We start from the raw sequence: 16320 nt of genomic DNA on the forward strand, positions 1-16320 counted from the left end.
TCAAATTTACACTCCATTTTGTGTTTCCATGTTTCTCTTTGAAACAATAACTGTTTATTTCAATGCCAGATCATAGTATAATCTTGTTAAAGACATATTACACAACATCTAAACCCAACATCTAAACCCAATTAGGGCCTTGGTCTTTTTTTTTTTTTTTTTAACTCTTTGGTTACTCTTATTTTATTTATTTATTTATTTTCTTTCATAGTGTATTGTTAAGTTGGTTTCCATATAAAGGCCCTTGGTCTTAGTAGAGTAAGCATTAGATGGTTAAGAGAATTTCTTCCAGACAGAAGCCCGCAGGAAGGCAGGGAGCACTGCTAGTAGCCCTACTCTCAGACTAAAAAATTCAACATGCAGTAACCCACAAATGTGTGCAAATTACTTAACCTCTCTGAGCCTTAAGTTCCTCATTTGTAAAATGAGAAGAATAAAGTCTAATTCATTGGGCATACATGAAATAAACTTAAACAACATACATGTGACATCTGAGCCTTTCAATAAGTTAATTCTCTTTCCTTAATTAGTAAAAATATCACTATAATGCACAACAGTCAATTCATAGACTCATAGCTTCCCAGAACTTTGTTGATGGAAGAGACATTTCCCAGACATTATCTCATCTTCCTCATTTAATGAGTATATTAGTATCTACCTAGGGCTGCCATAAAGGATTATTACAGAGTTGGTGGTTTCCAACAGAAGCTTATTCTCTCACAATTCTGGAAGCCAGAAAACCCAAATAAAGGTATTGGCAGGGCCATCCTCCCTCCAAAGGCTCAAGGGGAGAATCTTTTCTTGCCTTTTCCAGGAACAAGTGTTCCTGGACTTGTATATATCATTCCAGTCTCAGCTTCTGTCTTCACATGGATTTCTCTCCTTTGTCCCTATATGTCCTCATCAGTCACTGGATTTACTGCCCACCTTATATCCAGCAAGATTCCACATCAAGATCCTTAATTAACTGTATCTGCAAGGACCTTATTTACAAATAAGGTCCCATTCTAAGGTTCCAGATGGACACACATTTTGAGGCAACACTATTCAACCCACTGCACGAGGAAAACAGGTTTTATTGAAATAACATTTAAAAGAGAGCAAATTTCTAATTTTAAATATTTCTGACTGTTCAAAGATCTCATTTTTTTTTTCTATCTTTATATTCTCAGAAGTGGTCTATAAAAGTATAACTTAAATTTTTCAGGGTCAAAGTGACTGAACAGAAGAGCCTTCAGCTTAGACACTAGAGTTCCAGCAGCAATTGAAGATAGTAAGCAAAGGACAAAACAGGGGTAATATTTTAAAACTGAGCACAACATACAGTTGAGACAAATCTTCTACCTGTACCATCCCTGGGAATTTCTCACTGGCCATGTTTTCATGGCCACAAGTTTCAGCCTCTGCGCATGTCTTCAGCCCCCTTAATTCCTGAAGACGTGGTTCGCCTCTCCTTACTCCTTTGTTTTTTTTTTTCCTGAATTTTCTTCTTGGGCTCTCTTTACATTCAACCCTCTAAATAGTTTCTTATTGCTGTTATAACACATTTGCACAAACTTAAGTGGCTTTAAATAGCACAAAGTTATTATCCTACAATTAATAACCATTCTCTAGGGGAGAACCCATTTCCTTCCTTTTTCCAGTTAGACAGCCTGCCCACATTCCTTGTCTCATGGCCCCATTCCTCCATCTTCAAAGCCAGCAGTGGCAGCTCAATTCTTTCTCAGACTGCGTCACTCTGACCTCTGCTTCTCCTGTCACATAACCTCCATTTATAAGGACCATTTGGATCACACTGGACCATTTAGATAATCCAGGACAGTTCTTCCCATCTCAAGATTCTTAATCAGACCTGCACAATCCATTTTGCCATGTAACATTCACAAGCTCCATGGATTAGGGCCTGGATATCTTTGTGGAGCCATTATTCCACCTACTATTTGTCCTTATCTTTTCAGACACAACATTTTAGCTCTCCACTCTCCAGGGTGACCTGCACTGCTGAAAGGCTTCCTAAACCGAGAGAGAGAGGGAGAGAGAGAGAGAGAGAGAGAGAGAGAAACTACCAAGCAGGCTCTCTGCTGCCAGCACAGAGCCCAACTGCGGGGCTCAAACTCACAAAGCCACAAGATCATGACCTAAGCTGAAACCAAGAGTTGGATGCTTAACTGAAGGAGCTGCCAGGCGGCCCTCTTTTACTATTTCTAAGGTACACATGGTCATTCATACTATCTGTTCCCATTGAGAATAGAAAAGAGGTTTTTAAAGGTTGAATAAAAGATCCAAGAAAGTTTATTCAGGCTGATTCAGTAAATCTTCTTAAATTAGGCTTCATAGTAAAGGTTCCAACAGTGAGATCTGAGGAAGGGGAGCATTGAATGGATCAGATAGGATCTTTTTTTCTCCTTCTTTTAAGTCAACATTGACAATATCAGATGACTGTAAATAATCAATGCATTAACAGTATTGCATTGTGAAAAAGTGAGGTACATATTTCTTCCTGATCTGTTCTGATTCTGGAAAAAACCATAAAGTCATGTCCCATTCTGAGAAACAACACATTAAGAAGGATTCTGACAAGCTGGGGCACATACAGGAGAGAACAAAAAGGGTGGCAAAGAGTCTGGGGATCATGAAATATAAAAATGATCTAAGATTAACAATTTCTAACATGGAAAAGATAAGGACAGATCCATGATAGTCTTCCAATACTGAACCATTGGCACTGAGGCGAGGCAGTAGGTTAATCCCTTGGTGGCTTTAGCTAACCATTCCTCTAGTCCTTCATCCACTCTACTGTCCAGATGATTTTTCAAGACACAAATCTCCATATGTCATTGTCTGTGGTGACTCCCCTCTGAGTAAGCATGTAGCCAATCTCCAGGCCAAGTAAAAGGGTTTGAGCATTTCAGAAGGATCTGATAAGACATTTGCCCCAATCAGATTGCATTCTGGGCAGCTGCATGCACTTTACACAGAGTTAAGGGCCATCAGCATCAATTATGATGACCTTTAGAACAACAGCTCACAGCCCATATTAAAGATCCCGAAACAGGTCTTATTAGCTTTCTCACCTCTGTGCCTCTGTTTACAATGTTTCCTTATCCAGGAAGTTAGCTGTGTCACTAACTTTCCATTGTCCTACAGGATCTGATTGAAGATTCACCAATCCAAGAGCTTTCCCTGAACATCACCTTCCATTTTTACCCAGATGAGTTGGGTGTCCTTCTTCTATATTAAAATGCCACCTTGCACAAACCTTTTATAGAAAGTATTGAATTGCTTTGCAATCACTGATTTACTTGATAGTAGGGCATAAGAGCATAAACTGAGATACATCTGTATATGAAAATGCCTTTATTTGCACAAAATATGTGCATGGAGAGAAAGGGACTGTGAGGGGGAGGTTCTGGTGGCCAACATGGAAGAAAGGTGGGGAAACCAAGAGAGCAACTTAGTGGTTGGCCCTCAATCTGGGATCTGATTTGAAATCCTGGCCCCAAGGACTAAGTCCAAGTCCTATGGAGAAAGAAGGGCTACAGACAAAAGCTTTAGGAACTGAAAGATTTGGAAAAAATGGGGTACATACAAGACTGTTTGGGGCCAAGTCACAAACTATAACACATGGTAGGGAAAGTGAGCCCTCTTCCCACTTCTACACTCATTACCCAGCCTCGCTCAGGTTTGAGAAGGCCCCAGGTGCCTCTGAGACAGTGCAATGAATTCTGGAGTAGGCAAGGAAGGCCATGGCCAGCAGATGCTGCTCTGTTATGTCTAGAGACAGGATTTAGGAGTGGACACTTAGAAAAATGATGCAATAAAATTGTTTTGGTTTTGTCTGTTTAAATCTTGGGGATTTCCAGAACTACTTCAAGAGTGGCTTTTGCAAGGGGCTGGTTCTTACACTACAAGGGAGAAATGACCAAGCAGCCAAGTGTAAATTATAACTGTTAATGTGACTCTACTTACAGCCATGGTCTGGAGGCCTGGTGAAATCTATTTATGGTTATATTAAATTCTTAAACTACTCCTACACCCATCCATTGGCTTTGAGATCTTTGAAGGCAGAGACTGCTGGTTTTTAAAAAATCCCTGTAGCCCTATTACCTATCTGGGTTCCCACCACAGAGTAGTTGAATTCAACATATGGTTATTGAATGAAGAAATATAACTAATGAAACAAGGACTATCTTTAATAGACAAATTTAGGACACATGTGTGGAAATTATAGGAATGTAAAGTGCCTTTCTAACAATTAGAAATCCTTCTCAGTGGCGGGAACCTGGGTGGCTCAGTCAGTTGAGCATCTGACTTGATTTTGGCTCAGGTCATGATCTCACAGTGGGTCATGGGATCAAGCCCTATGTCAGGCTCAGCATGGAGCATAGAACCTACTTGGGATTCTCTTTCTCTTTCTCCCCCCACTTCTCTCTCTGCCTCTTCTCCACTTATACTCTCTCAGAATAAATACATAAACTTAAAAAAAAAAAAAAAGAAATCCCAATGAACTTAAAAAGCTCATGGTGACACAGTGCAAATTTTATCACTGGAGGAGTTGTCAAGGATGCCCTTAGAGGAGGTACATGCCTCATGGAGAGAAATAGATCAAATCATTTCTAACTCTCAAACTGCTTGGTATTACTTACATGAAGACTGAGAGGAGTGTGGCATGACAAAGGAGTTAGCCCAACAGGACAATATGTAAAAATGATGAGTCAGCAACAAAATTGGTTTTTTAAAAAAAGTCAGCAAGGATGGTCTATAAAAATCAGCAAGCCCCAAGCCAGAATTCATCAGAATTAAACCAGTATCCTGAAACAGTGTTGCATGATGCCATAGACATTATCCTCAAAAGCTATCCTATTATAACTTAGAATGATATCCAGAGGACTAAGGTATCTAATGGATATTATCTATAGTGAAGATGTTGAGTGATGAAAGGTTAAAGGAAAGATTTACAGCGTATTGAGAGCAGGCTGTGATTTGTAGACTCATAGCCTGTTTCAATGACTGTTCTACAGCCTCTGGCGAAGTAAATGCTAGAGCCACTTGTCTTTATTCCTTTAACTTCCAATATATGACCGAAGGATCCCACATCTACAAGAGGGAAATTACTAGACAATGCAGAAAAGGTCTTCAGAGATAAATGAACATTCTGCATTAATTTAAAGGCCACAAATAGAATGATGGAGAGTACTATTTTATAATGTCAAAGTTCAAAGGCACTTTTCAAATGTCTTTTTTAAAGAAAATCTGACCTTTCTTTCTTCACTTCTTTCTTTCTTTATTATCAGAAAGTTAGCCAAGGGCAGTCTGGGCCTTGGGTCATTTCATTTTGACATGGGAGTTCTTTCAGCATGAAATATAATCAGAAGATCAGAAATATTTAACTCTGCATTGGCCAAGAGGACACATCCAGTAGCATAAAAAAGAACAATGTTGAAGTGCAAGGATTTCAAAACTTGTACTTTAATAACTCCATAAACCTCCTCCCCTCCATATATGAGGGAGAACTTAATGAGGCCATGACTAGCTAAAGGAGTGAGTATGAATACACATTTATTCCTAATGTATTTCACATTATTTTACGTGAAAATTTTAGAAGACGGTTTAGTACACCATTAGTAACTCTCAAAGTATCTTTTTTAGGTGTAGATTAGCTGACATTACATATAGCTGTGGACATAAATATGTTTTCATGAAAACAAAAACCTCTTACAAAAGTACCCCTTTTCCCTTTTAAAAGGGATAGTTTACAGACGGCAAAATTTAGTGTATAGTCCTGCAAATTTTGACCAATGCAGTCATTCAACCAGCACCATAGCAGGATGCAGAATAATTCCATCACATCCCCAATTTCCCTGTGTCCCCTTGTAGTAAACCCTCTCTCCACCTCTAGCTCCTGGAAGCTACTGATCTGCTGTCTATAATATTGCCTTTTCAAGAATGTCCAATAAATGGAATTATACAGTATGTAGCAAAGGCCTCTTTTAAATTTCATGCACTGGATAAAAATTGAAGTAACTAAATGAAGTGTCGATTTTAATGTACTGATTACTGTTTCCCGAATTTGAGGCAACAATAGGATATATAAAATCAAATTACCCTTGAATATTACATCTTGAAGCAGGTAGTACCCAGGCAACCTTTTGAATATATCTAAAGATCTTTAGGACTTCAATTTCGACATATTGAATCAAATCTCTCAGTGCTGGTTCTGAGAATTGTTTTTATCAAGTTCTCCGAGTTTGATTCTGATTGATCAGCCAGATTTGGGAAACATTAACCCAACAGACATTCACTATATGAGATTAACTCCCAGCCTGTAAATTATGTGTGGCAATAGGATTAAAGTTCAGAGGTTGGGAGAGTTTTATCTAGGTGACCTTGTCCTTAGATGTGACTATGATTCTTACTGCCTGCAGAACCTTTAAGAAGTCACTTAAACTTGCTGAACCTTGGTTTTCTCCCCTGTCATGCAGGGGTAATGATGCTGACTTCATAGGATTATTTAGGGGATTAAATGCATATCAAGCTTTTGGATAGAACCTGACACACTTAGCACTCAGTGAATAGAAGCTGTTTATCTTGCTGGAATTGGTATCAGTATTAACATCATCATCATCTTGCTGTCATATAAATGCTTTACTTGTCTTTATCCACATTTCTGCATTTTGGTCAATTTCACTATTTTTTAGCCCTTTTTCTAGAAGTGACCAAAGTAAACAGAATCCATTTTTGTAGCAGCCGAAGTAGTGTTCAGGGCAGTGCAAAGCTAAGAGAAATTCACTGACTGTCCCCAACCCTCACTTTTACCTCAAAGATACCAATGGGAACAAAAATGAATTACTGTATTCACTCTTTCCAAATATATATATATTATTGGCCAAATATAAGCAAACAAAAGGTAGAAGAGAAGTAAAGGGCCAGAATAAAGCAGAAAATTAGGCTGTCTGTGTAATTAGGGAATATCTAAATATTGACTTCATTTGTTTGCAGTTTTATACTGCAATGTATACACATGTATTTTTCAACTATAGTTTGTCAAAAATTTTTATTATTGAAGTATAGTTGACACACATAGGCAACAGTTTTTATTTAAGCTGTGAAACATAGAAGAGTGATGATATTCAGCTGCACTTGCTGATCTAAAGAAAGAACTCCTTTCCTCACAGAATTACACAATGCTGCCAACACCAAGGACCAAAGACTAGGTGGCTAAAGACAAGCCTGAAACTCACAAGCCCTACCTGTTCTCAGCATCGGCGCTGCACTTTGGGGACATCAATTCAAAGGATTTGGTAAACTTCACCACCTGCCACACAGAAAGACATAAATCCAAATCAATTAAAGCTTTCTTGCAGCTTAAAATAATGCAATAAGCAGCTTTCATTTTTATAATGATGATTACAATAATTGGAGATTAAAGAGCAATTTTAAGTCGAGAAATCTCACGAGACAGAAGAAGAAACTTCTATCTTACATTTTGTATTTTATGTCTAACATGGCTTACATTGCCAAAGTTTTAATACATTTTACTAAATATGTATATCTGTTTTTTCAAGTTTTTATCTAAATTCCAGTTAGTTACTGTACAGTGTAGTATTAGTTTCAGGTGTAGAATTTATTCAGAATTTCCATATAAACACTGTGCTTATCAGAACAAGTACACTCCTTAATTCCCATCACCTATGTAACCCACTTGCCTCCCTTCCTGGTAACCATGAATTTGTTCTTTATAGTTAAGAGTCTGTTTCTCGGTTTTCCTCTTTTTTTCCCCCAATCATATGTGGAATTTAAGAAACAAAACAAACATAGGAAAAAATTAAATATATACATATATATGTTTTTACTTATTTGAGAGAGAGAGAGAGAGAAAGAGAGAGAGAACAAGTGGGGGAGGGGCAGAGAGAGAGGAAAACACAATCTGAAGCAGGCTCCAAGCTCTGAGCTATAAGCACAGAGCCTGATGTGGGGCTTGAACTCATGAACCATGAAATCATGACCTGAGCTAAGTCCGACACTTAACTGACTGAGCCTCCCAGGCACCCCAGCTATGTATATATTTTTACAATGAGGTGTATACTATCTTGTGGTAGTCTGCCAAGGGATATCTCATTTGAAAACATTAAAAAATTTTTATTGCCCTTTGAATAATCTAATCACTATCCATGGAGAAGAAGGTAGAGACAAAATACCACTCAAAAAGGATGCCCTCCATCAATTCCAGGCTCCTGAAGTTGCCTCCCTGGTTTACCACTGTTCTCAGGTGAACATTTTGTGGCCACCCCCCACCTCTGCTCCAAGGCTAAAGAAGAGAAAGCTATCTTCTTCAAAGATCTTCCCTAATGTGGACACTTTCCTCCTTCACTTGTCTCGTGAAACTGGCATACTCGGTGCAAGAACCTGGTCAAAACTTAATACATTGAAAGAAAATTATGGACACAGAATATGTAAAGGTAGATTTTCTTATTATTAGCTACTAATGAGTTCTTACTATAAACCAGGCTGTACATCAGAAGCTTCTTGGACTATTTAAGTTCCTTATTACAATTCCATAAAGCAGGGATTTTTATTCTCAGTATATAGAGGAGGAAACTAACCCATAATTTTTAAGAAACTTTCTGAATTTCACACAACTAAATGAGGCACCTGGGATTAAGGCAAGTCTGCATGATTCTAGAGTGCCAGCTCTTTCAACAGCGCTAAAAATGTTGAGTGGGAAAAGTACCATTTCTGGCCCTCTTTTGACAAGCTGTACCACATGATAGAAAAACAACTCCCTTATACTGAGAGGAGTCACCTGAATGTCACTGGATGCTTCCAAGGTTGACATTTAGATTTGCCTTAGCCAGGTGCAGTCATGCTTCAAAGGCTTTTTAAATTAACCACTTATGAGGAATTGATGGGCATCTGCGAAAATGATTTGGAAACTGGGAACAGATTAAATATTAAAACAGCTTTATCAGTGAGGTAATGAACCCAAACTAAGAAAATGCAACATTAGGGAAAAGATAAAAGAAAAGAAAAGCCCATCACAAAGAAAATTGTATGTGACTCATTGAACGCAGGGCAGCGACAATAGACCAACTACAAGAAAATACCCTTGACAACTACAGAACACATTTCTTTTCATATGCCAATGTGAACTGGGCCTCTACAAAGTCATTCACTGTGGCCAATTTTATTTGCTAAAGATGGCCACAACAATATCTCTCATCCTACACTCTTTGCTACAATATGACCCTGCCATCTTCCTACCAAGTGGTAGGGTCTGTGTTCCTTCCCCTTGAATCTAAGTGGGCTTCTGACCACTTTGACGGTTAGAGTATCTAGAATGCATGTCATGTGCTTCCTGAGATTGTCATAAAAGCCAATGCAGCTTCTGTATTGCCTGATGGAATATTTGTGCCTGGAGACCTGAGATACCATGTAAGAAGTCTAACTGCACTAAGGCCACTATGCTGAAAGGGAGCCAAAAACCACATAGAGAGGCCGTGTGTAGATGCTCTGGTAAGCAGCTCCAGTCTTTAAGTCATCCCAGCCTAGGAATCAGACATAGGAGTGAACAAATGTAAAGTTGATTTCAGTCCCCAGCTATTAAGTCATCCCTGATCTCCATGTTTTCCCAACTGTGGCCCCAGATAACCTGAAAAAAAGAAAGCCAGCCTTCTGATATCCTCTCCAGATTCCTGATCCATGAGATCTTTGACCATAACGTGATTGGTTTAAGCTTCTAAATTTTGGGTTTATTTGTTACACAGCAAAAATAACCAGAACATTTATCTCAACTGAGGACTTAAACAGAAACCAATCACTTGGAAATCTCCATCCAGTTGTAATACTCAGGTTTCACAAGACTTAGCAAGCCACAAAGAAACTATTTCCTATCGCCAGATAATAAATCCCTCAAACTATACCCCAAATAATTTTTAAAGTTACAATAATAATAAGGTAAATAGTAGTAGCATTTCATTTCTGTTTGCCTAATGGGAAATTGTTACAGATTTTAAAACGGGAAGTTAGTCCTCTATCTCTGCTTTGATCACTCCTCATTTGTGATTTCTTTCCATTATTTCACTAGATGACAGAAAATTCTTTTCCTATTTTTGTCATGTTTATGCTATTGCTATGGACTGTATGTTTGTGTCCCCTAAAAATCCATATGTTGAAACCCTAATCTTTGATGTGATGCCATTTGGAAATGGGGTCTTTGAGGGGTGATTAGGTCTAGAGGGTGAAGCCTCATAGGGATTAGTGCTTTTATAAGAAGAGGCAGAAAGAGCTTGCTTCTTTTCATTTTCTCTGGTGTGAGGATACAATGAGAAAGTGTTCATCTAAAAACCAAAAAGACTGCCCTCACCAGGCACCGGATCTGTCTGCCCTCACCAGTACCTTCATCTTGGACTTCCCAACCTCCAGCACTGTGAGAAATACATGTTGGTTCTTTAAGCCATCCATTCTATAATAATTTGTTGTAGCAGTCTGAACTAAGATAACTGCAAATGTGTATGAGGAATTTTGCAAAATTATGACCAATCTTTTATGTAGGTATCAATGCTTACAACATACTGGTAAGGTACATATTATTATCCTCATTTTACTTAAAGAAAATTAAGGCTCAGAGAGGTTAAGTAGTTTCCTGGACACCATAAAACCAATACCCTGCAGAAATGGGAACTGAACTGGATCAGTCTGATTCTACAGCCCCCACTCTCCCCACTACTCCCTGCTTTTGTAAACATGAGCAAGTGGTATTGTGAGGGCGCCTGGGTGGCTCAGTCAGTTAAGCATCTGACTTGATTTTGTTTTAGGTCATGATCTCATGGTTCATTTCATGAGTTCAAGCCCCATGGGGGACTCTGCACTGACAGCATGGAGCCTGCTCGGGATTCTGTCTCTCCCTCTCTCTCAGTACCTCCTGTGTTTGTTCTCTCTCTCTGTCTTTCTCTCTCAAAATAAATAAATAAACATCCTAAAAAGTGGTATTGCAACACCAAATTATTTGGACATGCCTCCTTCAGAGCCAGAATAGTTAGATAAACTCTGCCTTTATTTATCAATTCTATAAATATACTTTGAGTATACATTAAATGCCTGAATTTGAGTACACATAGACTAAAAGTAGCTTGAAGTAAAATACTTGCCTTAATATAAAACTAATCAAATTGCCAATAAACTATCAACTATTACTGCATTTGAAAACAAAAAAGGAGGTACCTTTTAACTCTCTGACCTGACAGATGAGATTAAACTCTCCAACATTACTAAGAGCACTTCATTTGGCTTCCTTTTTACTGTTGATTAGAATACTCTGCAACTCTAAAAGGATAGATATTAATTTCTGAAAAAGTGACAGTAACGTAAATTGGGTTGTAATGAGGGAGTAAGCCCCCCCCCCTTGTGGGCTTATTAAGGATCATTCTGACAAAGCCACATTATACTTGGAAAGGCATGCAAAATTAAAGAATTTATCACAGGTCCTAGAGAGGGGTGCGTGATATGCTCAAAGGGTCACATAAAGTCACCCAAAGCCAAAAGTTTAGTCACTGCAAGCAGAGAAAGAACAGAGCAAGGATCCATGGGTACATGCCTTTATTGGAGTCAGGGATAAAGGTAGCTTGTGGCACCTGGGAAGCCTTTGGATAATTTGCATGTAACTGGACCAACACAGAGAGGAGGGAAGGGGTAAATTGAGAAAGTCATCATGAGGCTTATCCTTTAAACACACATGATGAGGACAGGCACCCAGAAATAGACAATAACTAGGTAAAATTCAAAACAAGCAGGGTGATCAGGCAGTCCAGGAGTCATTAAAGCTACAAAGAACAGCTGACAGTACACAAATGAATTTTATCCAAGTAGAAATACAAATGATTTCTGCACAGTAGAAAAGCCCATAGTTACCATTTTATCGTCCTGGATGATAGTAACCATTTTAGAAATCTAACCTAATAATCTTACCCCAGCATTTTTTCAGTGCCTATTTTAGGGCTGACTTTACCACCTCACTTGGTTTCTCTCTTTAATGACTTAAATAAATCTTTGATACACACTTGCTTTAGATTTATGCAAGGGTTAGGTTTTTTTACTTTTCAAAAACTGTTCTTTGACACAACAGATACATAAGGTCTGTGTGTATCAAATAAAGCAAGGCACTGGGGCCACATGTGGGAAAGTAAAACAAAAAAAAAATCTCTGCATGCATGGAATTTATTTTACAGAAGGGAGCTTAATTTACCCAGATCCTCAAAACTAGTGCTTCCTGGAATAAGAAGTGAACTTCTGCTTTCCACATGTTAAGAAAACAAACCTGGGAGATGCTCAGAGATTAAAAGAGAATAAAGATCTTTAAAAAAACGATTAAAAAAAAAAACCCCACTTAAGGATCACGCTTACAAGAAATGGAACAGAATATCCTGGAATTTTAAAGCTATAAAACTTAGAGAACTAGAATGACAAAGAGAATGGATAAAATCAACAAATACCTCTTGATGAAATGTCCATGTTTGAACTCCTGAAACGTAAACTCCTGAGGACTTTTTAAAACTGCCAAAAGGAAGAAATGCTTTTTTCTAAAATGTTGGAACTTTTAATTTCAATATAAATCATATGCTATAAAGAAAAACAGGGTCAAACATTTCGTTTATTTTATTTTATTGGTTTTATTTTCTAAATTTGTGTTTAATGAATAAAGGGAAAGTCAAGGATTATCTTTCAAATTTAGCACTATCTATCATGGAGAGTACTAGTTGTGTCCCCAGTAAACCAGTCCATGGCGTTCTGATCAAAGTCAGACACTGGATTCATGAACCATAGTGTTGACCATGTGTAATAAGAATTAACCTTACCTAAAGAAAGGTCTGGCCATTGCCTTTAATTGCTGGGAGATAACCTCTAAGCCCTTGGAAAGTCCAGCCTTGATAAGAGTGTCTCTGTTTACCTGGACACCTTAGACCAGCCAGATAGTAACAATGTAATCGAGCCATACAACAGTGGGTGGTAGTGGGTGGGGGGAATGGTGGTGGTGGTTTGGGTCATGCGGTATCAGTGGACCTCTGGAGGGAATGGAGACTGAGGTCAGCTATGCAGGTTGTCAACTAGGTTTTGGTGGTTAAGTCCCAATAAAGACCTCTGGATGCCAAGACTTGGGTCACCATCCCTGGTTGGCAGTCATCATGTATATTGTCACATATCATTACCGGGAGAAGTTAACGATGTCCTTGACCCCATGGAGACAGGACAACTGGAACCCCATATTTAGAACCTGCCTGGACTGTGCGTATGTATCTCTCCTTTGGCTGATTTTAATCTGTATGTTTCCCCATAATAAGTCATTACCATGAATGTAACAGCTTTCAATGAGTTCTAGGAGTCCTTCTAGCAAATTGTTGAGCCTGAGTATTGGGAACCCTTGAACTTATAATTGGTGTCAGAAGTTAGGGCAGCATTATAGTTTATGTTCCCTTACTTTGTACCTTATATGATATTTGATAGCTTTTCATGTCTTTATAAAAAAATGAAAATAATATTGACTAGTCTTTGGTTAAATGTTGATTATCTAAAGCATATAATGTGTACTGGATGACAAAGAGAGATATGAAAAATAGTAAATAAGTCCTCTAACCTTTAAATAAATTTTAAAGGGGAAAAATTTTAAACATAAGGCTCAGGAAAATTTTCTTGATCAGTTGGCATGATTCCTTTTGCTAAACAAACAATTATAAAATGTATTAAGTTTTTTTCTTTTACCTTAGCTATTAGGAAGCTCAGAGCAAAGCTTTAGTTTCAAAGTTTATCTTTTTGCAGCATAATTTGGTTTTGAGTTTGTTGATTTTATTTGGTTTTGCTTATAACATCTACTTTCTCTTTCTCACTTTTTATTTGAAACTTTGCATTTCATTTTGTCATGTGTCTGGTACCTAATAAGCACTCAGAAAATATTTGCTCACTATGAATTTTTGCATTTTTGCTGAAAGGTGGCTTAAGTGTTCTTCATAATTAATTGAGTAAAAGTATAAACAAAGAGGAGATTAAGTACGTACATACTTGAAAAATGTATAAAGTGAATAAAAATACTTTTACACATGAAATAACATACGTTTGCTTATGTAACACTAATTACAGTTGAACATTAATATAAAAGAGGACTTTTTGGAGGCATAGATAGGAAAGGATTCTGGAATGGTGGGTAAAAGAAATACAATATTCAAGGGCCTCCAGCTGATAGCAAACAACATAAGAATAAAAGAGAAGGAGGCTTGGATCACATCAAGACAGTGGTCAAATATGAACAGAGCACTAAAACTGTGAGGACAAATCCACTGATCACTGTAAGCCAGATAAGATCAAAAGAGTGGTGAAGCCCCAGCCACAATTCCATAAGATGTATAAAGTTAGTCTGGTTCCAGGTGACCTGGCTATGAAGGGCTCCAAGTCCATTTTAGAATGGATTTATCTCAGAAATCCTAGTCTAGACCATACTGTTGGGAACCTAGGGCTGCCCGTGGAATCTCCTTATGGACTTTCTAAATTTTGGGCAATTTGAGATTAGACTCACTGCCCTTGAACCCTCAAAGTCATCAGAATATTGGGCCCTTATAGAGGCGACATATACGTGGGCCTTGGTCCATGCTGAGTACAGCAAGATGAAGAGCAGAGAAGTAATACAATTCCAGAGACGCAGACTGATCAGGTCACTTCTCATTCCTCCACCAATTTTTATAAATACAGTTTCATTTTAACAGAGCCCACTCATTAACTGTAATATAATCTGTGGCTGCCTTTTGCTCTAACAGTGTAGTTAAGTGGTTACAACAGAGACCACATGGGCCACAAGGCCTACAATATTTACTTAGCTGGCCTTTCATTGAAGAGTTTGCTGACTCCTGGTCTATAGCCATCTCTGGACCAGGTCAACTAGTTATATTTTGCTACACTGTTAATGGCTGATGATAGATTAATGTATTTATATTCCTATATAATTTAACTATAATTCAGAAAGTAGGTTCCTGGAATCATAATCTTCACATCTAAAACAGCACTATAATGATGGAAACTTTAGGCACTGTGGTAAGTGGAGGCGGATATACTTGAGGACATGCATAAGTCCCAGTTGTCATGGACAGCCCCAACGTTTATAAAGTCTATTGTCCTGAGACCATTTTTAAAAGTGCCTCCTTTCACTTTCAAAATGTATCTTTGTTTGAAAAGCAAAACTCTAGGCAGGCATGCCTCAAACAACTTCTGTATTTAAAAAACATTTATTAAAAATATAACGCATTCAAGTAGAAAACTATTTATGGTCAGACACCTGGATTTAAAAATGAAACAGCAAAAAAAAAAAAAATCCAGCCAAAATATTTCAAAGCAATTTAATGGGATGTATAGTACCACTGTGGAGATTATGACCAATAAAAAACAGACAAAAGCATAAAAGGAGAGAATAAAATCCATGCTTTATTCTTGACTTGGACCAATGGTATAGTTCTCAGTATCATTAATTTTTTAAAATTTATTCTCCAAATCCAAGCCTGATTTTATAATAGATATACTAAATGAACCTAGATTAAATAAATAAATACCCACATTCACATCCACTAAGTGAAAAGCAAGTTTTCCAAGAGACATATCAGAAGTGGTTTACAGGTCAATGAAACTGAACAAGTGTTTCCAGGCTCTGCTGGCTGTTGATCAGCCCTGATTATTGCACCCTGGGGAAGGCAGTACCCATGGCGCAGTGAAGTAAACAAAATATCCCCAACCATCTCTGCCTGTTCTTTGGAAAAGCTCCATGGACAGAAGTCTTTTTGATTTGGATATTTATCAAGCACAACTTGGTCTGGTCTTTTTTTTTTTTTAATTTAAAAACAACTTAAAAAACAAATACTGTGCTCAAATAGATATTCCTGCCACCAAAAAGAAAATGGGAATGATCTAATAATCACGATTTTTTTCATTAGTTTTCTTAATCTGTATTTTTCCACAAGAATACTATTCTACAGGGCAAAAAATTGAACTAAATGATCATCCACTACCATCCTTCTTGATAAATTTCTCCCTTATGCTAAGGAGTATTTACTCTAATCATTTATTCATTCAATCAATATTTATCATATACTTAGTGTGCAGGCACTCTTATGGGCTTGAAAATACCAAGGGGCATAAATCATGTCTTGTTTTGTTTTTGGTTTTTTTTTTGCTTTTTTAATTTTTCTTTTTTTTTTACAAAGAGTTTATTGCCAAGTTAGTTTCCATATAACACCCAGTGCTCATCCCCACAAGTGCCCTCCTCCAAGCACATCTTCCCTCCTCCCCCCC

The 16320-nt window shown here is 37.8% G+C and overlaps 1 protein-coding gene and 1 long non-coding RNA gene across 3 annotated transcripts in view; one reads left to right on the plus strand and one right to left on the minus strand.

Moving 5' to 3' along the window:
- PDE11A (phosphodiesterase 11A) overlaps positions 1–16320 on the minus strand; it is a 367374-nt gene that overhangs the window by 201756 nt on the left and 149298 nt on the right. The window contains exon 5 of the mRNA XM_077776263.1: positions 7251–7315. Coding sequence (XP_077632389.1) covers positions 7251–7315 — 65 coding nt within the window. The remainder of the gene's footprint in view (positions 1–7250; positions 7316–16320) is intronic.
- Positions 1–16320, plus strand: part of LOC144241692 (uncharacterized) — a 109503-nt gene that overhangs the window by 48261 nt on the left and 44922 nt on the right. The window lies entirely within an intron of this gene.

Source organism: Crocuta crocuta, unplaced genomic scaffold (assembly GCF_008692635.1).
Source record: "Crocuta crocuta isolate KB4526 unplaced genomic scaffold, BGI_CrCroc_1.0 scaffold17, whole genome shotgun sequence".
Taxonomy (NCBI): domain Eukaryota; kingdom Metazoa; phylum Chordata; class Mammalia; order Carnivora; family Hyaenidae; genus Crocuta; species Crocuta crocuta.